Below are 27979 nucleotides of genomic sequence, written 5' to 3' on the forward strand. Positions count from 1 at the left end.
GCTGGGCGCTGGTGACGTGGCATGCGTGCTGCCAAAATCAAGGACGCGGGCTCCATCCTTGATTTGTCTTGTATTGATGTACCTTCGTACGAATAGTACGATGCTTGGCACGTAGTTCTTTCTTGGAGGTTAAGACTTGATTTTGCGTAAAAAAACAAGCCGTTTCGAGTTTTGAATTCCGGTTGTACGGGACGGGGCCCGGCTTGCTCGGTTTTGTGGGTCGGCGCCCGAATTTGACTTGCCTTATATGATTTTGAGTGGAAAAGGATTACTAAAACCAATGGAATGGTCTACTAGATGAGATTGTACTTGGATTTTGAAATTTGTTTTTGAGAATTGTATTTTGTACCGAGTTCCGGGAGGGGAACGGCCTCGGGGATTGGATTTTGGATCTTGTATTTTGGAGATGTTCTTAGCAATTGGGATTTCCGCACGGAGTTTCTCCAACCGCCAAGTAAGGATAATGCTATCGTCATCATCCCAGAGGGGAGACGCAAGTTAGGTGTCTACAGTTACATTTTTACTTCTCTTTTCCGGGACAATTACGAATATCATGGTAACCCATCTTCTTACATTCTTTACACAACCTCTTCTTCTTCTGACTTTGTTCAACAATTTTTTCTTTATCACTCTTCAACCGTTTATCACTTCCACTACCATGAACATGAACCCCGGTCCCTTTGTTCTTCGAAACTTTAGGCGGTTTGATCAAAATTTCAGTAGGCACACTAGCTCCAATAAGCAATTCAATATCTTGAGCTTTGCTAGAAACACTACCACTCGATCCATCAACAATACTACTTTGGGATTCCAAATCTAACCTCAATGATCGAAGATTGTCCACAAGAGCACTAAGTGTCAATTCATTCCCTTGGGCCAAACTCACACAAGAGTGAATTTCACACCACAAATTATTCAACAATCTTTTCCTATCTACAGCTTGAACACATTGCTCCAACACATTTCCTTCTAAATCAAAAATCGGCTTCTTACATGCCATTATACTCCATCGATTAAGCACATAAGCCTCGGGAATTTTGAGAATATGTTTTGCCTTCCAAACCCAAACCATATGCTTACAAGGAATCCCTTGCCTTTCAATGACTTGCATAAACAACTAGTATCCAATGTTTCAACATTAAAAAGAACATCAAACTTGCGGACACGACAACCTTCTCCAATAGTATAAACTTCCAATCCAAATTCTTTCTTAAAACCATCAAGACCACAAGAGAAAAGAGCTAATTCCACCTCGTCTTGAAACTCATAAAAAACAGTTGTCGTGTAAACTTCAAAGGCAAATTTCTCTATGGCAGAACGTGTCTTGCACTCAGGATGTTTATGTTTAGAAGAATTATCATTTTCACCTTGAGTATGACGTTGAGCATCTAATGCACTTTGAAATCTCATATAAAACTCAACAAGGGTAAGATGTGGATTAGTGAACTTTGTATAAAAGTTATTCTCACTCTCTGACCTAGATGTGGTTCTCATAATACCACACCAGAATAAATCCCTAAAATAAGCCGGAATCCACATTTCACGCTTATCATAAATCTGCAACAACAAGTCATGGTTTTCCAATTAACTTAAATTCACTAATAACCTTAGTCCACCTCTCTTCAAACTCAGCCAGTTCAATCTCTACACTCCAAACAGCTTTGCAAATCTTTTGTAGAAAGTCAGAATCTGGTGGAAGATCACAACACACTTTCTCAGGCATCTTTTTCATAATATGCCACATGCAAAACCGATGCTCTGTAGACGGAAATACTTTAGGAAAAGAAACTTTCATTGCAGGATCTTCATCAGTAATCAAACAAAGAGGCTCATTACCACCCATTGCCTTCACAAATGTTCTAAAAACCCACTCGAAAGACACTATATCCTCATTAGATATAAAGGCAGCAACAAAAGTAATACACTTTTTATGGTGATCAACTCTAGTAAATGGCCTAAATATCATATTATACCTAGAAAAAAACAGAACAATTTAGAACATAACAGCAAACAGTTTAGATCATAAAGCATAAAAAATATAACATTACCTATTTGTTTTAAATGTAGTATCAAATGAAACCATATCTCCAAAAAGAGCATAATTCTTTCTACAAATAGGATCTGCCCAAAATGCTCTACAGAGATGACCTTCTGCATCTAACTCATAATAAAAAAAGAACGCACTCCATAATAACTTTTTATTCTGAAAATTGTTGATAAACATTTGTTCATCGGATCCTTCAATTAATTCCTTCAAATCTCTCTAATTATTTTTTGAAATCTTGCTTTTATGCACCAACATTGTCATATGATTCAGTTAACTCCTTCATTATTCTAAAGGCCTTCACTAGATCAATGTTATCCTGTGCAAGAAAACAGAGAACACAATTTAGAACACACACAAAATATATTAGAACATAGGAAGGAAACATTAGAACACAAGAATGGAAAACACCTTTGAATTATCAATAATAATCTTCTTATGCAAAAGACTCATTTTCCTCCCATGTTTATGAAATTTAGCACAACCAAGAGTGTATAGAGGATGATTATGTTCTTCTTTGAAATATGTCACAACCAACACGAGTAAGAATTCGCCTTCGTGTAGACCAAGCCTTGTCTAATTTTTCTTCAACAGCTTCCACAATAGGCTTACGAGACGCCTTAAAACCTTCTTTATTGCATACAAAATACTGGAACGCAACTACATCGGTCTTCTTCCTTCTTGTAGTAGTACTTTTTCTAGAAGTGAAACCCGAAGCAGTAGCATAAGCTTTATAAAATGATAAACCTTCCTCAGGATCTTTAAAGTTCATTCCGACAATAGGTTTTAACTCCTCGGAACAAGAAGGAATCCATTCCCTAGTACCACCAGGACTCAATGAAGTAAACACTCTAGGAGTACCAACAGAAGAACTTGATGGTTAATTATTAATAATTCCAACTGCAAAAAAAAAAAAAAAAAGAAGTTCAGACCAGTGCATAAAATGTGCAGAACATAAAACCAAAAATTTAGAACATGAAATAAAAACTTTAGAAAATGAAATTAAAATTCACAAAGGTGCACAAAAAGTATAGAACATAAAAACAAATAGTTAGAACATAAAAATAATAATGTTAAAATATGAACAAGAGTACAGACAAGTGAATAAGATCTAAAAAACATAAGAAGAAATATTTAGAACATGACAAAAAAAATTTAGAACATCATTAACTACCAAGGCGAGAATTAAATCATACATGATGTAACTGATGAACTAGAACTATGAGATAACAAATCAACTTCAGCGGTAGCCATAACAAATAAAAACAGAGCACGAATAACCTGAAAAATAAAAATTAAGAATTATCAGAGATTTAATCCAAAACAACAACAAAAACTAACACGAAATCAAACAGAAACAATTTAAAAACATTAAAAAGCTAGAAATCAAATGAAAATCAAATTACAAAAAAGTTCATAATCAAAACAACAATAAAAACAAATATGATTCAAAAAACAAAATCAAAAGTCGAATTCACCTAAATACAATAATATAAACAAACAAAAAAATTAAAAAATTCAATTTGACATCACAAACTTTCGACAATTGCTGAAAATTCTGGGAAAAATTTGATGAACAGAATCGATCGATTGAGAAAAATCGACTAAATTTGAAATCAAAATCAGATAATCAAAGTAAAACGCAGGAGGTTTAATTAATTTGATGAAGAATTTGAACAAAAACTGCGATTCCTTCGTGTTCGATTGAAGATGACTGCGCGAGAAGAGGAGAGAGAAATAAGCAAAAAAAATTGAGAGAGAAAGAAAATCACAGGAAAAAAAAGGAAACAAAAATAAATCTTCAGCAAAATTACAAAAATTGCCATTAGTAATGGACAAATCTCAGCAGTTAGATTAAATTACATCCAACGGTTAAGAAGGTGTTCTTACCGTAAGTAGTGTTCTCACCGTAAGAAGTGTTCTTACGGGAGCCTTTCGGGATCCGGTGAAAATAGGTCCCTATGTGAGTATACTAGTATATATGAGAATGAATCTAATTCGTATGATTAGATGAAATTCAAGGGCTAAGATTAACCTCCCACCTACCAAGTAATAAAAGGAAATACGTTTCTCTCACTAAAACTAATATCAGACATTCACTCTCTCTCTCTCTCTCTAAAATTCAACCTTCTTCCTCTCTCTCTCTCTCACCATTTTTCTCTCTCCTCAAAAAACTGCCACTAAAGCTTAAAATGACGCCGATGAAGCTTCAATTCACTCGATTATTCGCTGATTTCAGGTAGTTTATCGTCGAATTCTTGTATATTTCTTCCTTTCTTCTACAATTTTCGTCAATTTTAAGCTAATTTTTTTTGAATTCGGATACAATTGAAGATGAAGAAGCAGAAAAATCATAAAATCAGTCTGAAAAACCTACGAATGGAGAAGGTAAACAACAATACGCAAATTTCTAACTATTCGCTTATTTTAGAATTCAATTTAAGTTAATTTGTGTTTACTTTTGATTTTAAGGAAAAATATGAAAGTGAAGATGATATTGCATAAAATAATCGACGACAAACACAATTCAGATTCAGAAGATCAAGAAGAGTTATATGTAATAATCGATTGAATGTTCTAAGTCATGATTTAATCTTTCTGACTATTTTGTGATTTATTTGTGATTATTTTCTGAATTCATAATAAATTTGTTCTTAGTTTTTGCAATTAATTGTTATTATTTCTAAATTTTGTGATTAGCTTCTGAATTTTTAGGTCATTAATTTCTGATTTTTTTAATTAATTTGTGAATTTTTTCTATATTTTCTGATTTATTTATTTTATGAATTAATTCATGACGTTCTATAACCTATAGTTGTATGTTCTGAATGTTTAAACATAGAAAATTCATATGACGAGAATGAGATTAAACACGTCAAAACATCAGAGCCACAACGCACTAGTAGCCTTACTGTCGAACAAGCACTTCGGAAGGACATCCTTGAAAATGTTGGGTAAATATTTTATAATCTCAATTCTTTAGAACACGAAGGTTCAACATTTAGAACATGAAGGTTCACTGTTCAGAACAAAATTGTTTAATGTTTAGAGCATGGAAGTTACTTTTTAGAACATCAAAATGTAAAACTTCATCAATGCATATGCTCGCAACTATGCAAAACTTCAGAATAAATATAGCTACATATAAAGGAGCTTAACTTTGAGATGTTTTATCCTATAAAAGTTGCTCTGGTTATCCATTTCCACAAGTTGTTCTCCCAGTTTGATTTGCTATGTTCTTTTTCTTATTGAATAAAACTCGTACCTTCTTTGATAATATAAATAGAGTAGGTAATCTTGTGCTTACCTGCTCTTGAATTCTCCTTGTTTCCAGTGTCTGCATGTCATGTAATGAACTTTTGTTTAATTGAAGCAAAAGGGGATTTTTGAGCTTGCTATGGGGAAGGCGAGTGGGTCTTTGCGTATAAGTTATATTATTGGGAGCTAAACCAAACACTTATTTGTTTTTACATTGTTAATAGCTGATATTAAGCTTGGTTGACCCTTACAATTAGAGTTCAGAGGTGATATCGTATGAAGAAGCTTTGATGGGAGTTTATAGTACCATCTCATATTGGTAGGAACTAATAGGGGTAATAGATTCTCCCATTTCTCCCTAGAAAAGTAATCCCTTCGTTCTCCACTCGTCTTCTTTTTCAAGTTTCATTATATTAAGTCTTAAATAATAATTACCAGTATCACCTCCAAGCATTTGACATGTCATCTTAGATCCCTAGTTTTCTTCATCACCTTTGAATTTTTTGCCCTTATTTCAAGCATGACATATTTACATTATGTCAGATTGCTTATAGGCTCTCTTGTGAACTTATTTTTGCCTCTCCTAGTAATATATTGTGAATGTAACGATCTTTTATTGAAAATACTAAAGTCTAGATTCAAGTTGTTCAGCTAAGCATATCTGATCTTCTATTAATTGAGGTTTAGAACATATGAATTCAATTGTCAGAACATATAGCTTAACTGCTTAGAACATGTAGCTTAACTGATTAGAACAACTATGAATAATGTACAGAACATATAGCTTTACTTGTTAGAACATATGTTCTAAATCATCCTCGCTTATGTTCTAAACTGGGAACATCGCCAAAATCATCTTTTAGAAATGTCACATAAGTTAGCAGAACTATGTACTATTGTCTTTATTACTCTTTAAAAATCATTATAGGTGTTCTACATTAATTTTTATTGATATATTTTAGTGTTTTCGTACTTGCATCTCTCTGCTTAACATGATGTCAAGGTACGAATTCAAATTTTGATTCTATTTTCAATGCTTGAGTTTATCAAGGTGTCAAATTGCTATCGTTTCATCAATATAGTTGTGCATGCTAATATTGATCAGGTCTTTCTGTTTGCATCTACTAAGATTATGCTTATTTTGTTCAGCGGTGACAAGTTTCTTCTGATTTTGTTCTGCTCTCTGATATGCTTTGTCGATGTTATATGTTTGGTGTATTTGTTGGGCTTAGCTAAAGTCAGATTTATGTGGGAAATGCATATATTTTCTATCATCATATATTGCTTCTGATCTTCAGTCAAGAATCATCCAAAAGCCTAAAACTTTTATTTGGTGAACAGATTCTTGAAATTAAATGATTATATATATAATAGATTCCAATATCGAATATTTGCTACCATAGGCTAAACTCCACCAACAAAGTGCTAAAGAAAGAGAGCATACGGTAGTTGGGGTGGGAAGTAGAGACCGAGATGCTGCAAATTGGTCTTGGACTAGAAATTATGTACATGTTCTAAACCATAATTGTACATGTTCTGAATATATGTGTACAATGTTCTGAAAAAAATAGGTATCTTCTTGAGGTAGTTAGAGCTTTCAAGAATCATGCTAAACTTCCTAGAAAGTTATGGGGGGATCGTATCCTGTCTATTACTTAAGAGAGACTAGAAAACTACTCCTAAAATTTACTTCACAAATCTTCTTTTTATGGACAACTTAGGGGTTTTGTTTGTGAATGTCTTGCTTATAACACTGATACATGTAGAGACAAGTTCAGCCTTAGAGCTATCAGGTGGATTTTCATAAGTTAAGAAGTTGATGATCTTCAAAATCATAGGGACTTTTGTTACTAGAGATATAACATCAATTAATGTACTTTCCCTTTTCACAATCTTCAACTCATTATACTTCTTTTTTTCAGAAAAAAGATCTAACGATTCTTAATAATGTTCCCACTGAAAAGGCTTTTTTTTGTTCCTGATGAAGATGTTTCTCCCTCAAACTGGTATTACTGTTCCAGGAAATTCTCTTCTGCTGACTAGACCAAATTTAAATTATATAACTTGATGTTCTAAATTATATAAATTGATGTTCTAAATTATATAACTTGATGTTCTAAGTTATATAACTAGATGTTCTAAATTATATAACTTCATGTTCTAAATTATATAACTTCATGTTCTAAATTATATAACATGATGTTTGAAAGTTATCAGAAGGAAAACAAGCATCTGGAGAAACCATTGATTGTCAACAACCTGTTATAGAAAGTTCCCTTGGATGTGGGTGGACCGCAATTAAAGCCCTCAATGTTCTAAAACACGATTTCGGGTACCTGATACCCAAACTTATGGTAATTTTCCAAAACACCTCTGGAAATATGTTTTTTTGTCATGTTTTACACAATGACTTGCGTTCATATCTCAACAACTCTCTTCGTGACTTTTATGATGCCTTCACTAGGGTTTGAGGTATTTGCTAGAGAAGGATATATTGCCTTAAAATAGGCTTTTTAGAACATATATGCTATGGATTTTTAGAACATTTATTATGGGTTTTTAGAACATTTGCTATGTGTTTTTGCATATTTATTCAATTTTCGAACTATTTTAGCAGTTTTTTGCTGGGCGGATGTTTTGCTCTGTTTGGATGTTGCTAAGTAGTGGTTGTCAATGCTTGATGTTTGGGACAATGCCTATTAGCTCAATCGGTAGAGCTTTGTGCGATTGCACAATGATGTAGGTTCGAATCCTACATAGGCAACACTTTGTATTTGGTTTATGATATTAATTAATTCTCATATTTGATGATTCTTTACTTTTGAATCACTTCTATTTACTTTTTAATATGTTCTATTTACTTAAGAACATATGTATACATGTTTAGAACACTAGCCTTGATTTTTAGAACATGAAATCCAACACTTGAACTGAAGGAGGCGTGAAACTTAAGTTATCATTTTGGGGTTCATCTTCTGGGCCTGGTTTAATTCATGCAGCAGAACCCCGAGGTTTCAGGAGACAGAATCTCCAATGCCTATGCAAGAAAAACACAATATGGGATTTGATGACTTTGATGATGAGGACGATGATATTGATAGTTGTGAACTAGATAATCAAAACAATAATCAGAAACAGGAACCCCCTTCTCTTGCTAGAGTTGTAACAGGTGCATTTGAGCATCTGCTATTTAATTTTGGTCATGTATGCCCCATTTCATAATATAATTAAGCGAACCTTCTATGGAAAAAACAAAAAAATTGACTGGTTTTTCTTGGCTGACAGACTGGGGGGGCACTGGTTGAATATGTCATGGTGAAGGAGGGTAACTCTCTTTTAGGACTTATCCCTATAAATACATCGGAGCTAAGTTGTGTGCTCTCAACAACCTATGTAGGATTTGAACCTACATCCATGTGCAATGTCATTGCACATTGCTCTACCACTTGAGCTCAAAGGTTTAAAAAATATATTCAAACAAGTGTTCATTGTTGACAACTAATTATGTTAAGAAACAGAAATGAAAGCCCAAAACACATATAAACCTTTAGAACATAAGCACCATTAATTCAGAACATATGCAACGCTAGTTTAGAACATAAGAAAAGGGCAAGACAGTGTGAGTTTTGATCTGATGCCACTAAGAAATATTAGCCTAACTCATCAAGAAAAAAGAATATACAGAGTAGTACGGTATCAACACTAATTGGTGCACACTGTTAATGTACCCCTTTCATGTATAATCACTCTGCCGAAATATATACATACACAAGCAAAAATCGAACCATTATTGTTGCACATGAAGGCACGTGATGGTACTAGATTAACAACAATTACTTTGGAACCAATAATATTAACAAGAAAAGAAATTGCTCCATGAGCTGAACCTACACATGATGGTACACGATCAATCACAGTTACTACAAAGGTAAAATCACCACCAGAACGAGATATCAATGTATCATCATCCATTCTCTCACTAATCAAACAACAGGGAATGAGATATGGTATCATCATTCATTCATCAAACCAATCAAATTAGTAGAAATTCAAGATATTATTATCCAAGATTGCAATCTAACAAGAAGTTAGACTTAAGCAAAACCCCCTAATAAGGATAATTATTCAGAATATAACCTATTCATAAGGTTTGTCATCGTCATTATGCATTGACACCAGTTGAGTGTTATTATCCCTAAATTGTACTATTAAGGACATACCAGTTTCAAATTTCCAACTTCCAAATTTTGAACACACAATAGCTTAGAACATAAAAACACTAATTTAGAATATATGCATCACTAGTTTAGAACACAAACACAATTTATAGGATGCATGGTAGAGTTGTCTTACGTCATCCAAATCTTCTTTCTCTTCAACCTTATTCTCCTCCTTTGGAGCCTCAGCGGCAGCAGCACCTACACCACCAGCAGTAGCTGATATGTGCGTTTTATATAGTGTTTTCACCCCCGTCCCTTAGTACTTTTATGCGTCAAATGAGCTCTTAGGAGCCATTTTAGTACTAATCTGTGTATTTGAGTGTGCCTTGAGTTTCAGGAATACTTATTGAGAAATTGGTCTTTTTAGGCCCGTTTCTTGATGATTTAGGCCACTACATGATCCCGAGGGAGTTCGGGACGACTTTTATCGACTTACGGGAGCCTTAGATGTTCATGATTGAGCCCCGGAAGTTAGACTCGGTGTTGCGGACGAAGAGCTTCCCGCCCGGTTGATCTCCCCTCGCCCATCGGGCGAGCAAGCACAGGATCAGATCGTCAGAAGGCGCCCGACGGGCGGAGTCTCGCCTGGTGCCCATCGAAGCTGCAGCAGCGCATTTTCTCTCTTCGCCCGGCGGGCGAGAGCCGCCCGACCGGGCGCATGCAGATCTTTCAGAAGTTTCTCCCTCCGCCCGCCGGGCAGCCCTGCGCCCGTCGGGCGGATTTCGAGCTGGTCGCCCGTCGGGCGGTTGGCCGCCCGACCGGACGACGACAACCCTGGAGCCTTTAGCGCGCGGTTTACTTTAGTTTTATTCCGGTTTTCTCTTGTGTTTTTGGGCTAAACTATAAATATAGCCTTTATTAATTTAGTACCGGAGCTTATTATCTCATATTCTAGTATTAAACACTTAGTTTTTCTCTCTAATTTGTTCTAAACACTTAGTTTATTTTCAATCAAAATTCAAGCTTTCATTTGCCATTGTTCTTCAATTAGGTATTGTTCTTTATTTCAATCTTTTGTTTTGCCTTAATTATGTTTTCAATCATGCTAATTGCTTTGTTTATTGTTAATATGCTAGAGTAGTCTAATTTCTAGGGTTTGGGGATCCATGATTAATATGAATGGATATTGAATAGTTATGATTGTTGGCATTGTAATTGATTCCTATTGATTGGTTTATTTCACTATACAATTAGATTTGCGCAGGTTTAATTGTGGTAGTTATGCAATGTCAAGTTAAGATTCGAGAGATGCAATTTGATGTTTAGGCTTGTGTCAATAGGTAGAATTAGAGTTAATACGTAGCGAGAGCCCGTTAATTCTAAGTCTATGATTAGTATCGATTCGAGAGAGCATGCTAGTCTAATTAATTACTTGTAGATTATCGTAATTGTTCATTGTCCTGGATTATTATTTGCTGGTGAACCTATGCCCTAGATTCCTTAATATATTAATTCATTCTTGTTTAATTATCGTTCGTAGTCTTAGCATACAAATCACCAACCAACTCTTGTTCCCAATAGTCTAGTTTAATTAATTGATAGTAGGAAGAACGCCTGTTTCCGTGTGGATTCGATCCTGACTTCCCTTGCTACCTAGCTAGTGGACTTAGGTTATTTTTTATTAGGTGATACGACTTTAGCCTGTCAGTAGCAGATGACACGGCGACTGCACTTCCACTAACAAAAAAAATACAGAACATAGTGTAAATTACTACATAACAAAGTAAGTAACTCAGAACATATGCTAACACAGTTCAGAACATTGAATACATTGTTTAGAACATGTTGTAGAATATTTATATAGAACATATTGTACACCGAATACAAAACATCTGTTTCTCTTATTTAAAAAACGAATTCACCGGAACAATTCGATAATAAAAAATATTAAACAAAAACAAATCAAAATCAAAAAAAAAATCAAAAACAAATCTGAAAATAAAAAACAAAACAAATCAATAAGGAATCAACAATTCGGTACTCAAAAAACAGCTCACGGAATTCAAAATAAAAAGTAGCTCACGAAATTCAGCAAACGATATAAGCAATTCGATAACCAGCAATTAGATAATCGCAATTCGATAATAATTAAATTAAATTCAATAATCAAAACTAGGTAAGAAATCGAAAAATTCTTAGCAAAATACACAAATTAGAATTGCAAAATTGAACGAAGTTGATAAAATACCTTTAAATAAACAACCAGATGAATGTATTCGAGAATATAATTGAATTTAGAAGCAAACTAGTATAATACCCGTGCGATGCACGATTTACAATCTGTTACGCAAAATATTAAATTTGCATGAAATCTAAACTATATTTATTGACAGTTAACCAAAATAGAGCTTGTAGATATTTTCTAATTAAAATTAGTTATGTATAGATTTGTTATTGCCATATTTCATATCTTATTTATTAAAAAAATAAAAAATAAATAAGGGTATGTAGATAAAATTACTTTCATTCTCACTCATCACTTGTGTGAACATAAAGTTATTCTCATATACCTTTTATTTCTATAGTTTATTCTCATATACCCTTTATTACTATAGTTATTCTCATCTACTCACCAAATACTCGCCCTACCATTTACATCATTCCCTCCACACTCGTACCCACCTAAAATCTCATTCTTATCCATGCCACCCACAATATGTATGCTACCCATCTATAAAATAAAATTCATTCTCGCTCCATCACCCACTTGTTTATCCAAACCCATCATATACACTATTTTTTGGTAGTTTTCAATTTTAAAACTCTATTTTAGAGTATTGGCCAATTTGGTTGTCTTATTAGTGTAGTTGAATAAATAAATAAAATGTTATAATATGTAGGTTAGTTGTTAAAAATACTATTCAAGATCAATTAGATGAAGGATATGCGAGTAATTGGGAGGGTGCAATTTAAAATTCATCATTGCATTGTCACCTAAGGCATATACTTTTTCTATCCGCATCACCCACCAAATTAAACTTTCCCCCAACCCTTCCCACTTGGGGTGTTGCATAAGGGTCTCCCATAACCCGCCCCACTAACAATGTAGCATACCTATATTTGGTCAATATTACATGATGTTACTTTTTCGGTTAACTGTCTAATAAACTCACTCCAACCCTTTTGATTGTCCCATGGCCAAAATTTACTTCATTAAGAATTGAGTGTAACAAATGCACATGAGTTGATAAAGTGGTCAACGACAGAAGAGATAGAGAGAGAGCAAGTGGGATAACTGTTCGTTTAATGTATGGAGTAATCTCAAACGGATATACCAAAGATGAATATGATGCAAATAAAGGGATGGAAAGACTACTGAATAAAAGAATTGTGAAAGAGTTGGGAAGTGATCTTTTTAAGATAACTTTTCCGTTTCTATGTAGTTGGAACGTATACTTTTTCACCCTTAAATAAGAATGAATCAAACTTCTTTAATATAAGGGTAAAATCGAAAAGAGGTTCCATTATTTTATTTGGTGTTTGAGAGATTATAATTAATAAATAGATTAAAGTGAGAGTGAAATGTCAAATCATACAAAATAGTTTTCCATTTATAGTGTGTTGTAATTTTTCCGTTTTAGGGAAGTGTTGCAAATAAAAAATAAATAGATAAAATGCTTTTTTAAAATAATGTTTGATATTATTTTCTTATAAGTACTACGTAGTCGGAGTACGTATAATATTGTGATAGTCATATTATAAGTACTACGAAGTCGGAGTACGTATAATCTAATAATAGTCATATTATAATTTCACCAATATACTACGAAATGTATATAGAATGCACTATCTCTATATTATTTTATATATTATCTTTGTGGTTTATAGACAATAGAAGTCAATAAAATCTTTAAATTAAATAGTTTCTTTATTAGCAAATAGATATTATTTTACCGTATATTCAATAATATAGATTGTGCAATCTATATATACTAATACAAATGGTATACATTTAGGCAATAAAAATGAAAAGTAAAATTAAAAATAACATGTGTTAGCACCACATTGAGGTACCCTCTCTTTTAGTGTAGCATATAGATAGATATGTAGTACATTATAATGTCTTGTATTACGTACCATATTTCCAAAGTTAATGATAAATTAGATTAAAATAAATAAATTAGACATGAAACATGTCATCTTTTCAGGTAGTATCCTGAAAACTTATGAGTATATTTTATGCTATATTTTGCAGAATATACAATTTAATTAGTGCACCATATTTACATAACGTTTACATAAACACGGGAATAAAATATTTACTTGTGCATGTTTTTTTACCTTTTCTATTTTTATTTAGTATATTTAGAATGTTCATTATTAAAAGAATCTTTAAGATTAATATTGGCAAACAATAATATATTCTCTAGCACATATCTTTCCTTAAATAAGACAACTTAAATTTAGATTAATAATTTTAATTACTTTATTATTTTATGAGAGAGGCGAATCATGTAGTGACATTTGTCATCACCACATTGATTTCCTCTCTTTTAGTATAATATATAGATTTGAAGCTCAATTTGACCTTGATTAAGGTCCAGTAATGGCGCAAAAGAAGAGAGAGAGAATAGAGGTTAGAGAGAGAAAGAAAATAAGCGTGAAATGTGATGCGATGGCTGGGTATATTTGAACAAATTTACAAAAATGCCAATAGTAATCCCTTGATTTTCAGCTGTTAGATTAAAAACGATCCAAAGGTCAAGATTTATTCTCATATAAGATTGTGTTCTCGCATAGAGGGGGGTGTTCTCACATGAGCCTTCCTCTCTCTCTCTTTATATATATATATATATATATATATATATATATATATATATATATATATATATATATATATATATACTTCCTCCGTTCCGGAATTATTGCACCATGTTGACTTTTACACTATTTACGTTGTGTCTTTGACCATCTTTTGTAAAATATACGTAAAACAAATGTAATCGTGTAAGATCTTATTAGATTAGTATCGATATATATTTTCTAAATATAATTTTTTTATAATTTTTACTTATACATAATTCAAGAGATAACGAGTCAAAGTCATGCATTGGGAAGTGTGAAGTCAACATGGTGCAATAATTCCGGAACGGATGAAGTATATTATTTGGCCAACTGTTTTTTTTTTTTTTTTTTTTGATGGAAATTTGGCCAACTGTTATGTATTCTAAACTTAAAAGTTAATTAAATTTATCTAAATTTTTTTTTTTTCTGAAGTAGGTGAAAATAAATTGAAAAGAATAGGGCCTAAGTTCAATAACACAGTTTTGGGAGGAAAAAGAGATTAGGGAAGAAGACTAGAAGAGGGTATCTAAGTCCAATAACACAGTAATGGTCGACAATTTTTTTTTTTTTTTGTTATTGTAGTATTCCAAATTACAAAAGTTTTATAGAAATAGAAAGGAAAAATAAAAAATTCAGAATTGTCTCTCTTCGAACTCCAAAATCGCACGCAGTCGCAGCTGCATCTCCTTCCTCATCTTAAAACCCTCCGACAAAAGCAGCATCTTGTAGTTGTAGTTGACACTCTAGTAGGCGGCGTCTCTGCCAACCGCCTCTCCTTTCTTTGCTGCTGCTATTCTCGGTAATTATCTACAAGTATTTTTATCGAATTTTCTGTTGAATTTATTTGTATTTTTTATTGATTCAGAAATGTAATTTTCTGAATTAAATATATTATGTTGGGTTCTTTTTTGTTTTGGTGTTGTGAAATTCGTATTATCCTTTTTGATACGGTTCTCCTAAGATTGATTAGGTTTACTGATTTCTGTTTTTCTAATATGTCGGGTTTCAAATTGTTAAATATTGGTTTGTTTTGGTGTTGTTTTATGTCTAATTGGTCTATACACACTTCATAATTCTACTTGAAATTTGAATAATCCATTCTTGATATGATTCGATTTTTCTCGCAGTCACCATTTATCTCTCCTTTAGGATAGAAGGAACTGTTGGGATTCTTCCCTTTTCATTTCTTTGAAATAATTGCATGGGGTAATCATCCTTAGCGATTATACAAATTGAACATTAAGAAATGCAGTACCTTTTTGGTTTTTGAATTTGGGGTCAAGATATCTGGGATGTTAAGAAAGGCATTTCATTCTAAATAGTTTGTGCGTGCATTTCGAGGATATGACCTTTTTATCTTGGGTATTTAAGGTAAGGATGGATGGGTGTCTCTTTGTTTCTGTCCATCATTAGTTGATATAGAGTTTTCTTGTAGTTTTCTTACTGCTTTCAAACTTGAGAAATTTTTGGAAGATATAATACGGACATGTAATGCTAAGAGCTGGATCACAAATGTAAATTTGTATGACATTGTTATTCAACTGCTTGTTGGTAGTTTTATTTTTCATAAAATAACTTGTAACCTTCAACATGTTTTCATTTGGGTATGCTTATCTTTAGTTTCTTGTTATCTGTTTTTAGCTGTTATCTTACCTTTGGATTATAGTGGATGGAATTAAAATGTTTGATCATACTGTTTGCACCCCTCATCTACCGTGAAAGGTAGACAGGCATTGAGTTTGTGATTAGCTAATGAAAGTTCTATTAGAGCCTCTCTATCATTTCATGGATCAGGTTGCATGCATTCAATACCCCGACTCACCCTATGCAGGATTTTCTTTAGAGGCATTGCGTTGATGCTGATATGCTTATCTTTGGTTTGTTGGTATTTGGATATGAATTGTTCTTAAGTAGTGGGCTCTTACTTTTGTGGCAGTGTGATGGAAGAGACCGGGTTGCGAGTGCCGGAGCACTCTTACATGCTAGTGCCACAATTGTTGGCATTGTTAAAGGATGAAGATCCTGGCGTTGCTCGTCAGGCTATTGTTAGTGGCACAAAATCATTTTGTTCTATACTTCAGGAGTTGGCTCAGCAGGTCTTCAAAACCTCTTCCCATAATCTCAACTATCAAAAAAAAGAAAAGAAATGCCAATCATTATTTTTCTTTTCTATTTCATGTCCCAAATCCCCTTTTAATGCATTTTCTCTTCTCCTTGCAACTCTTTTCATTTCATGGCTAAGCTGTAAGATGTTTTTACACTTATATAAGTTGACTTTTACTTAGATTTTATTCCCGCGAGCATGATTTTTGAAGACCTCTTTCTGTAAAGGTTAAAAAGGTGAAAACGTAAGCAATCAAAGAAGGCGTGCATTAACTTCTGTCTACCCTTTTAGTATTTTTTTTCCTGTGATAATTTATCCTCAATTTGGTGCTGCACACCTGATCTAGATCGTTGAACGTTCTACTCATGTGTCATGTCGGGTACAATTATTAGGCTATGAGTCATTCATTCTTGTTTACCCATTTCCGTCTCATATGGTTTATTTTTATCTCTACATATGGAGGTTTCTTTGGCTTCTGGGACTTTGTCAGGAAGAAATATCTGATGCTTGTATTGAATATTGCAGTTTCATCGACATGGTAAAGTTGAGAGATGGGCTGAGGAGATGTGGATGCATATGATTGAGTTCAAGGATGCGGTACTTTCACTTGTTTTTGAGGTAGTATCTCTACATACACTCCAGTGAATCAATTACGTTTAAAATAACCAGTGAGATGGTAATTTTAATTAGTTAAACGCTTAGTTTTTTTTTAAATGCTTGATCCTATTATGCTAAAAAACTTCTTGACATCTGTTTTTTTTATTTTTATGCTTCATTTATGCATTTGTTTAAATTTTTATCTAACGTTTTTGGGTAGAGGTGCAGTTTGGGTATCCTGTACACTCCTTACTTGCCCTTGAAAGAAACATATTAGGTCTCGTCGTCATTGGGGTATGAGCAAAGCTGAACTTGGCCTACCCAGTAGTCAACAGTGACAGTGTTAGCAGGAGAGTCAACAGTGACAGTGTTAGCAGGAGAGTAGAAATGCTAATGGTGTTGGCAAGGCCAACTTCTTAGGTCAATGCAAAACTTGGGTCATGTGGGCTTAGAGAAGCATAGGTAAGAAGCATAGGTAAGAAGCAGTTCAGCTTTTCAAACTTCAGAAGCCGCTGATGGGTGGTACAATATCTTTAGCCAATTGACAAATAGAATACTAACACTGCCATCCACATTTTTGGGTGGATAAGCCTGTGAAGAATCTAGTACTCACTGCTGCCTCGTAGCTTCTGTGTCTTCTTAAGTTCCTGAGTGGTAGAATCCAGTTTCTCTGCAATATGGAGTCCAGGCCCCTCTCAACGTACTCAAATCAATGTTTTTTCTAGGTTTAAGATCCATAATTTTTGTTGTCGGCGAGGTCTCAGTTTTTTCATGAACCTCCATCTTATTCCATTAGTGGGAATTATAAGGTGAAATGAGCTAACATGGTGAGGATTTACTACATAGTCCTCTACACATAAGAAATAGCTGTTTCTTTTGCTAATTGTAAAAGAGAGTATAATTATGAAGCTATAAAGCTTATTTGCTTTATGAACTTTACTTGGCATTATCTTGTCTTATTTTTGCGTTTCAAATTTTCAATAATGTATTGGCCGTACCATTGGGATGTGTCGTATTGTTGACATGGATACATAGAACGGAAATTTCAATGTTAAGCGGTTTGAGAATATTTGTCCTCTTGCTGATTTTTTTGCACACTTATGTAGCCGGCTTTTGTTGGGACAAGGTTATTGGCGCTGAAATTTTTGGAAACTTGCATATTGCTACTTACTTCAGATGCATCTGAGACAGAGAGACTGACCTCAGGAGGTAAATCCGTTGGTGATCAGCTTTTTATAGATGTTTATTGCCAGCATGTTTGATTTTCACATGCATATGTTTTCTAGGCCCCTGATGTTCTCTTAAAGTGTTGGTCATTTTGAACTGGCTTCATCTTGTCATTTCTTTTCTAGTTGTATCTTATGTTTTTTATGAAAAGTATTTTATACTTCATACTGTTGTTTTTCCCTGTTTTCATGATTCATGCCATAAATTGTTAAATAATGTTCCTCTTGAATTTAACCTATTTTTACATAAAAAAGTGTCCCAACTGTAAGCATTCAGTCATTCACCATTCTTTTTTATGGTGTGCACGTCACCGTTAATCTGTGATGATGTTGAGATCTGTAAGAGTGTTAGGCCATTCATCCTGTTACAGTCTTTTATCTGTCCAATGCCTTCTACCTTTGTCATTTTATTTATTCAGGCTGCATTTTGTGTAATGGCTATGACAGGTAAGGAGCTTAGATTTAATGTCTCATGGTTGGCTAGTGGCCATCCAGTTCTAGATGCAGCTAAACTTATATCAGAAGCAAATAGGCTGTTTACCAGTTTATTAGACATGTTGCAATCGTCCAGTAGCCTTCCTGGTCAATTGACAATCACCATTGTCAATTGGTAAGTACCTTTTGTTCTACCTTCCTAATTTTTTCTTTCATATGATCATGTTGAACTTAAGATGTACTTGATCATTGACTGTCAAATAGTCCCTGTAAAATTACTTGATGAAGAAATTCAAGTTGATGCGAGGGGAAGAATATAGAAGCAGCAATGTGTCGTCATTCTTAGTATATTTGGAATTGCGAGGTTTATTTGGCCTATTAAACTATCATTTTAAGAGCCAATCATGTTGGGATTTTACAAAATAAGTAGGTTTTCTGTTTTTGTTTACGCCTGTACATGAATATGGAATTAGCAACCTTCTGCTGTTCCTGATGTTCATGATACTTGAGAATTTAATGACGTAGTTTTCGTTTTGTGAATAGCTATAAAAAGGAGTCTCCCATTGTCTGTCTGCTCCCGAATAATAGTCTAGTAGGGAACTTGGCAAAGACACATGGAGACTGGAAATAAAATCAAAATAAATCAAGTTTACATTCTTTTGGGACTTCCACATCTAGAAAAAGGGAAGCTGTGGGTTATACTGCTGTATACACCGTTGGTAGTATTTCGTTGTTTCCAAGAGCTCTCCAATAAGCTTGTAGTACTAATATGCTTGGTTTTCTAATTTGCTCTATCAGCTGCTAGAAAACGCATGTAAAAGAAATTTTCTTTTTTTGAAGTGTATGTAAAATGCATTTTGCTGTTAGATATGCTTAGCTGACATGTTTGACATTATAATTTTTTTTTTTCAAATTGTCTTGCTTTGTTGAATGTGGGTTTGTATGATTATCTCCTGTGCCTGTCTACATGCTTCTGCTAAAGTTTGTGTCAAGTCGGGTTAATTCAGTTCCTTGTTCTACATGTTTATTCTTTTTTCCCCCCTTAACTTGCTGTGTTTGTTGTCAATGCCTCTCTTTTCTAGATCTTGGATTGACTTCCGGACACCCATTTACGTACTTGAACAAATTTACAATTTCCTAGTGATTTAGCACTTAAGAGTGGGTTGATGTGTCGATAGATGTTTTCTAGTCCATATGGTCAATAGAACTGTTAATAGTAACTACTATCTTTTAATGGTTATACTTATCTTTTAATGATGAGGGATCAAATATGGTACTTCTCATTTCTCTTCTTCGCCTTGGTTATCTTTTCTCAATTTGTTTAAGTTCAGTAGGTTTGATGTAGACTTGTTAGATTGTAAGGTAAGAGTTGAACACTGTAATTGGACAATGTGTGAATTGTTAATATTTGTCCAGGACATTAAGCCACTTTGAAAGTATACGTATCTTGTTTCATCGAATTGATGTTACATGATATTATGACGTCTTAACACTTGCTGATGTCATTAATTGTCTTCAGATTGATGAAGGCATCGAATATCTGTACATGTATATGGAAACTGTGTTTCTTTTCAAAATGATTGATTCAAATCTCAGAGCAGGTGTAGACCAGATCAACTTCTCTTATGTTGTATTAGTGCAGCATGCTGGCCAGCATCTCTGATTGGAGTTTATTGGCATTGGGTATATCCGTGAAGCTGCTGCTTTAATTGGTCAGAAATCAAGATGCGGACTAGACAATATTAGGCAGCACTTTCATACATTGTATGGTCCTAGCTCATGTGAAATCTGTTGACAGCAATAGAAAGCTGAAAGGTGTATGAAAAGGGCACTTCTTGTTTGAGAAGAATTTGGTGGTCAAGCAGCAATATATATTTTAAATATTTAAGGGACCAATTTCCGGGATACTGTTGTAGGCTATGATGCTGTATTTGCTTACAGCTGACAGTATGATTTGGCTTTTCCTTTTGATGTATGTATGTATAAATTTCACTGTCCATACACATTAATTACCTATATTAAATAAATTCATTCTGGTTCACTTGGTATTGCACCTGCTGGCCATTACTTTTGTATCACGTGAATTAGCGTAACTGGTGTTTGTTTTAAGTTGGCAGAATGAACTATGTATGTTCTTCTCTTCTCTTTATACACAGTAGTGTACAGAAAAAGGAGGGAACTTCTATTTCTAACTAGCAGAGTCTCGTTTCACAGAAGATTCCTTGGTTCTCTGTTTGCAAATAATTTTCAAAAAGCTTCAGATGTCATCAAGTCTTAATTGACACAGTATGTCTTAACCTTTTGTCAATAAGGGGACAGAAAATACAACGTTTTACACATATCAATCGTTAGGTCACTGGTTTTAATCGATAGATACATAACATTTAATCTTGCAAAAGGTAACGTTTTTCTTAATGTTGTTTCCTAATAGGTGATCTTACCCTACTTTCTAAGTGCACCACTAGAAATTTTGCAAGAAATGTTTTTGTGTTGGAAATGTTAAGAGTATTTTGTTGATCAGTGATTAAGTAAAGTGGTTCTGAACCAGGATCAAATGCTGTCACTTTGACTTGGTCTTGGTGTTTATCTCAGGTTTCTGTCGTATGGTTTTTAAGATTCTGTACAGACACATAACTGAAGATTGGGTATATACGTTGGGTGCTGATATTGGAGACATCAGTTTGTGTTCCTTGTTTTGATGTTTCCGTTATTCCTCAAGGGATAAAGAACTAGTGTTTATATGCTATGAGATACCATTAATGAAAGTGAATCTATTTAGGTACTTATACACGTTTATTTCTCTTTAGTATTGTTTTTTGTAAGATGATGCAGCATGTTTTTGTCTGAAAACCTGAGCAAAGAAAGCTATGAACTGCTTTTCAAGCTTATAATTGTACCATATCACTTGGCATAAGTTCCTCTGACAGACCACTGTTTTTGTCATGTAGTCAAATAATGGAGGTGTATGTTTACCAACCCAGGAGCTATTGGTAGATACCGAATTCAACGGTTTCAATAAAGCGCCTACGGGATTCAGTGTTTAGCATTTGGTGGACTTTTTATGATTGTTTATCCTTGGAAAACAGGGTGTGTATGTTTGTATCTAGAAAACCTTGGTTTATAGGTATTTAGGTTTTTAGTTTTTGTGTATTCAGCCTTATACAAGAAACAACATAATTGAGTCATCTGGACCACAAATCTCCCTGAGCAAATTGATTGTTGTACATAGTGATTGGATTTGCCATTTTTATCCATTTTGCTTGTTTCCTGCTTGGTTGCATCTCCTACTTCTTGATTTTGTATTCCCTTTTCCCGTCTTTTGCATCAGAGCACTACTGATCTACTCGCACTTGTTAACCAATAGCTGATAGGTGTATGAATATAGTTAACGAGCTTAAAACCAATGTTAAGGCCTCTGTATCTTGTCAAAATATCTGATTCGTCGAGTCTTTCTGTAAATGGTGTCTCTTTTCTCTACAAGAAGGGGGGGGGGGGGGGGGGGGGGGGGGGGAAGGCAACTTAGCTGTAGCCTGTGGGCAAGTTCTATGTAATGAAGTTTATGTTTCTTTTGTTGGCTAAGATATTTCTTATTGAACTGGCAGTAGCATTACCTAATTGTTTAAGGTGCTAGCTTGTGGTGCGATGTTTTAATCAAGACTCGAGTGAATATAAATTCATCTGCAAGAGGTTCAGGAAGTTGTTTAGAGTTAGAGTTATGCTTAATGACCATTCTGTATTATGGCTAAATTAGGTATCTCTTTTCTTGCCCTTGAGTAAAAAAAAAAAGAAAAACCAGGTTTTTGCGTTCTGGTGGTGTCCTTGAATGGAGCTGTGTGTAGTGGCAAAAACTTGTGGATTGCTGCAGTAATTTGATGTGGTGAATATGTTTTCTGGGTTATCTGTTATTTATGCACTTCAGGAAAGTTGGTGGACCTGTCTGGTCAACTTGTTCAATGCTTTCCTATGTAGCTGTTACAAGTTGAGTTATCTAATTATAATGGCTGATTTAAGTTTTGAAACATATGCAAAATATATTGTTACTAACAAGAGCTGATTGATGATGTTGCAAGTCTTGTAGATTACTTGGGATAAATTAATAGTGGAGAGAGGCTCATGGCTTATGATACTTGTGCATATTTCTCTGACATACTTTTTGTGATGTAACCTCTTTGGTAGTTCTTTCACCTTAGATACTTATTGGATGCTTGTCTTATGGACCTATTTGTGTCGCTTTTATCTGTTCTGGGAGTCTTCTAATGGTCGTGTTCCTGCTGTATTTACTACGTTTGATTCCTTGTGAGGCACTTGGATTCTGCATTTTAATGGGTTTTAAACCTATGGTCCTCGTAGTTTGGTATGCCATTGTGGTCCTAGTTATCGTATACCTTCGAAGGATGCCAAGCAGAATTTTCATCAAATTTTTTCTTGTACTCCCTTCGTGTTTCCTAGAATTTTCACCTTGTTTGTTTGCTTTAACTTCTCTATTTTGTAAGTAGCGCTATATCAAATTTGTATGCAAATACACATTTAAAAAAAAATAAAAAAAGGTTATAATGGTTATGCATCTGTACAATTGGTGTGCTTCCTAGTCCCGATTGGATACCTTTAACACCCACAATCTCCTCAAAGACTGGATTAATGCTGGCTGATCATCGTTGCAGAATCCCACTGTATTCCATATACTTTATAGAGGCTGTTGTGCTGATGAGTTGGTTTATTTTACGTGCGCACTTGGGTAGGATAGACTAGTTCTTTTTGTTCTTGTATCTTCAAGGATTTGGGAAGTCGTTCTAGTTTTCGTATATGTCTTTAAATTGTGGTTAGGCATTTTAAGCAGGTTAGCAAGTTACTTAGTAGGTATTTTTGTGGGATAGAGCTATATTTCTTGTTTCATTTTGGTGTTTTTCTGTAGGTTTACTTTGGATTTGGGTTTAGCTGATATACATCATGATTTGTTCATAGTTTTTGATAGTTTACTCTTTAAATGTACTTTTAAACCTCTTTTGGATGTACTTATGACTTATTCTTCCCCTCTCTCTCTCCAACAAAGAACACACAAAAGAGGACAAGATGTCCTCAGAGCCCTAAATACAGAAATTGTCCTTATTCCTTAGAATTCCTCTCTTTCTTGAAACACATATTAGAAGTTGTTCCAGATATTATTTGTTTCACAGTTCTTTAGCTGCCAAGGTATTCATACAACCTTCTGGTTTCTTTTGTGTGTTGGTGTGTGTGTGTGTGTGTGTGGGGGGGGGGGGGGGGTTGAGGTTTGCTAGGCATTCCTATTTTTAGCATTTCTGTGCTAGTTAAACTTCGGTCATATGCTTATTTGACAAAAATGCCTTTTTTTTATCTGGTCCGTTGTTCTATTTGGTTTGCTTTTCAACCTGTTCTCACTTCTTTTTTTGTTTAGTTTTTGTGGTTTTGTGCATAATTTATTCTCCATTCTTGTTTCAGTAGTTTACATTATCCTTTTTTTTTGGGTCTGTTGCCCTCCTTTTTCCGTCGGGTGAGACATGTGTCCGAGGGCGTGATGAATTTGTTCTGAACCCCCTCTTTATGTGGGAGATTCCCCAATCACTATCTGTGTCAATAATTGATCATCATTTAAAAGAAAAGATATTTGTGTTCTTTCTACCTGATGCTCTATATAATGCCAGCTTAATTTTTTTTATCTCTAATCGCATTTTATCTCGATTGCAGTTTGGCTTCTATTGCAAGAAAGAGACCGGAGCACTATGGGCAAGTTCTACCTTTACTACTTGACTTTCATTCAAACTCTGAAATAAGAGGAGGTCATGCTGCTAGTATTCAATATTCTGTAAGGAGCGCCTTATTGGGGTTCCTAAGATGTACACATCCAGTCATCATTGAGGTACTTATCTTTTGTTTTTGAAAGGATGATTGCAGAACATGTTAAGTGATTTTGCTAACACTGGTAAGCATCAGAGGTCCTTAAAGTTCAATATCATCTGATCACTGCTCATGACCTGTATAACATTCTTTTATTCTATTTTTTATTTTGACTGGTACATCAGCACCCTGAGTGGAAGAAAGAACATACTGTCAAATTTATCACGTGCTCATTTACAAATCATTTGATTTGCTTCAGTTTGCTGCTTCTCTCCCCTTACTTGGGCTTATATTTCCCCATCTTCCTGACCATTTTTTTTTTCAATCACTTTTTCATTGGATAAGGTCTAGTGACAAAATAAAAATCAGGCTAATATCTGTGTAGTGTGCATATGGTGAGTGTAAGCGAGATCCTTGGCAGGGTTAAGCACTTAAGCCTCCAACTATGGATGAACCGGTATGCTTGCTTTTATATGTTTGTAGCTGACCCAAAGCCTCTAAAGAAGATGGTTATGGTTGTGAGCACATGAGACAAGTATTTGAAAAAGAAAGGGAAGGAAGGAAAAGGGATTGACAGCTAAGAAACTTGGAAAGAAGTGCTTTTATAGACAAAAAAACTGAAGGCCGACGACTAGTTAGGGTTTTCTGAAACTAGTTATTCAGGGGTTTCTGTGAACTGACCAAACCCTAAGGGTTACGTGGTGGCAAAAAAGAAATTAGGATTGACGCTTGTAAGTTATTAAGGGTAATTCATGAAGTTTTCAAACCTTGAGGGGTTTGGTGCATTTGTTAAATGTTTGGGGTATATGGTGATTTATTTCAAACCTCAATGTTGTGTTAAAAATTCTCATTGACTATTTATTATCTGTTAACTAGTATAAGAGTGCACACAATTTTCTCTGTCTGCATTTTTTTATACTCTGGTGCTTATGTGCTTTAGATGGTTTGCACATTTTCTGATAGGGTGTATATTTTATTTTCTAGTCCAGGGACAGATTGGTTCAAGAACTGAGGTTAATGAGTGCTGGTGATGCTGTTGATCAAGTTCTTCGGCAAGTTGACAAACAAATGAGAAATAATGAGCGTTCTTCACGTGATGCCCGGGTTGGTAAGGTATTGATTTCTTTCCGTCTCTGAAGTAGTATGGTTGGTAGGAGATCGATGGGAATTTCCTTGTAGACAGCAAATATGTTTTTTTCCCTTGCTCTTAACAGATGAATAAATTTAGTCTAACATGGTGATTTTTCCTGCTTAGTGCTTACTGCTTAGTCAAATCTTTGATTCAGGGGCTATGGAGCTCATTATTTGTTGCTTAATACTCTTTAAAACGGAACAAAAATCTTGTCCAGAATGACATACTTCTAGTAATATTGCGGGACTAAGGAGGGCATTTAATCTGGCTTTCGTCACTACATTGTAAATGTTTTGAGCTTTCTGTGACTGTGATATTAGACCACTACAGTCGCGGACCATTTGCATTGCTCACAACGCTACCTTTGGTGACTACATTCGAGTTTTAAAGCTTTTACAATGGACTTGCTGCTTCTTTTTTCTCTTCGGAGTTCGGAGTCTAATAAATATATGATGTTGCGGCCATATGCTGGTTCCTTTTAATGAGACCAACAAGTCTTACCAGGCTCAGCAAATATTCAAGTTTGGGACAGGGACAGGTGTTTTCCATGTGTAAACAAAAATATCAAAATTTTGAAGACTAGCAAATATGTGTGTGCTATAGAATAAGCTGAGTAGTTAGTGACAAGATATGTATTACAGGTTCACATGGGGATATGAGTCATATGACAAGATATGTATTACAGATTTTTTCGGTGTTGCTCTTTCCCTCTACTAGAAATATGATACTCCCTCCGTTCCTATTTAATCGTCGTAATAGACTTTTCACAGAGTTTTAAGCGATAAGTTGTTAGCTTATCTATTATGGTTTAATAGAAAAGTAGGTATGGTGGGAGAACTTTGTAGTTGAATGTAAGAGGATGTGGGATCATAACTTGTTAGTGGAAATAGAGAGGTCATAACATATTATTGGGTCCATACCATAAAAGGAAGTATGACAATTAAATTGGGACAGCCGTAAATGGTAAATGTGATGAAAATGGGACGGCCGTAAATGTTAAATGTGACGAACATGGGACGGAGAGAGTACTGCACAATTTTCAGTAATTATTTGAAGAAAATATTACAAACTTATTTTTTTTTAAAATTTTTAGCTTCTATTTTTATGGATGGTGTAATTGTTTTAAGTGCATTTAGCTTTTTGTATTATCAGGATGATGGAATGGTTTAGGGCCCATTTATATTGAACGTTTAGTATTGTTGGTTACTGGTTGTGATCTGTTTTTCATTTTTGTGGATAATGACTGTTTAGAAATTCATTTATTCACTCTGATTCATGTTTAATAATCTGATCTCTGGTGTGTAGGAAGAACATTCATCAACCCAGCGCCCGCTTTCAGGGGATTCGATAAAGAGGAAGCTTTTGCCCGTGGACAATGAGGAACCTGATAATGTTTTCGAGATGGCTTCAAAACGTATGCGTTACACTTCTAATGGAAAGTCTCCTGATCTTGTTCAGATTCATGGGTCTGGTGATGATAATCCCGTTGTTAATGGGATCTCTTCAGAAGCTCCCGTGGTGGATAACAGTGTGAATCCTATTGAACAAATGATAGCTGTCATTGCTGCATTACTTGCAGAAGGAGAAAGGGCTTCCGAGTCTCTTGAACTTTTAATTTCTCAAATTCATCCTGATCTGTTAGCTGATATTGTCATAACCAATATGAAGCATTTGCCGAAGACTGCACCTTTGGCAAAGCAGGGGATCCTTCCCTCCAATTCACAAAGTAGTTCTTCTGTAAGTGCCGCGCAAGGTGCTGATATTATGTCATTACCTGTCCATTCATCACTTTCTGCACACAGTGCCATTCCCGCAGCAGTTGCAGTTAGCTCATCTCTTCCTGATTTCTCTGGCTCTGCCAACCTCCAAGTGGATGCTAGACGTGATCCAAGAAGGGTAGGTTTTGCTATGAATTAGCATAGATAACCGACAAAAGCAATCATATTATGGACATAAAAGAGAGATAAAAGGACAAAAAAGGATGATTAAAAAGAAGTGATGATATGATTGTATAGATGATCAAATCACCGATTACAACCTAGCCAATCTTCCGAGAGCAATGACCCTCTCCCTATTTAATCTTACTGTTCATTTTCCACGATATTCAACATAATATTTCCCTCTAATATGCTCTATTTGTATGGTGATAAACTCCCTAGCTTATTCCTCAAGCTACTGATAACTAAGATACTACTTAGAGTGCCCCTCCCCCTATATCAGGTCACTGCACCCTCTTTTTTCGAATAAATGACTTTTTAATGTTTTGCACACAAACTAAGCAATTGTCACTTGTAAATTTGCACTTGTAATTCAAACTGACAAATA

At 34.6% G+C, this 27979-nt stretch overlaps 3 protein-coding genes across 3 annotated transcripts in view; 1 reads left to right on the top strand and 2 right to left on the bottom strand.

The window, feature by feature from the left end:
* Positions 1-520: 520 nt before the first annotated feature.
* Positions 521-1000, bottom strand: LOC110798495 (uncharacterized). The gene has a single exon (XM_022003673.1). The coding sequence runs from the start codon at positions 998-1000 to the stop codon at positions 521-523; it is 480 nt and encodes a 159-aa protein (XP_021859365.1).
* Positions 1000-5617, bottom strand: LOC110798494 (protein FAR1-RELATED SEQUENCE 5-like). The gene is made up of 9 exons (XM_056841701.1): positions 5516-5617; positions 5352-5381; positions 3241-3325; positions 3143-3155; positions 2583-2895; positions 2297-2363; positions 2049-2157; positions 1607-1973; positions 1000-1557 (listed from the first exon to the last, which is right to left on the bottom strand). The coding sequence occupies exons 1-9, from the start codon at positions 5615-5617 to the stop codon at positions 1000-1002; spliced, it is 1644 nt and encodes a 547-aa protein (XP_056697679.1).
* Positions 5618-14798: 9181 nt separating this feature from the next.
* LOC110798491 (uncharacterized) overlaps positions 14799-27979 on the top strand; it is a 37180-nt gene continuing 23999 nt past the window's right edge. Inside the window, exons 1-8 of the mRNA XM_022003667.2 lie at positions 14799-15106; positions 16244-16403; positions 16937-17029; positions 18115-18217; positions 18682-18844; positions 24373-24544; positions 25507-25635; positions 26960-27550. Coding sequence (XP_021859359.1) covers positions 16248-16403; positions 16937-17029; positions 18115-18217; positions 18682-18844; positions 24373-24544; positions 25507-25635; positions 26960-27550 — 1407 coding nt within the window. The 5' untranslated portion in view covers positions 14799-15106; positions 16244-16247. The remainder of the gene's footprint in view (positions 15107-16243; positions 16404-16936; positions 17030-18114; positions 18218-18681; positions 18845-24372; positions 24545-25506; positions 25636-26959; positions 27551-27979) is intronic.

This window comes from Spinacia oleracea, chromosome 4 (genome assembly GCF_020520425.1).
Source record: "Spinacia oleracea cultivar Varoflay chromosome 4, BTI_SOV_V1, whole genome shotgun sequence".
Lineage (NCBI taxonomy): Eukaryota > Viridiplantae > Streptophyta > Magnoliopsida > Caryophyllales > Amaranthaceae > Spinacia > Spinacia oleracea.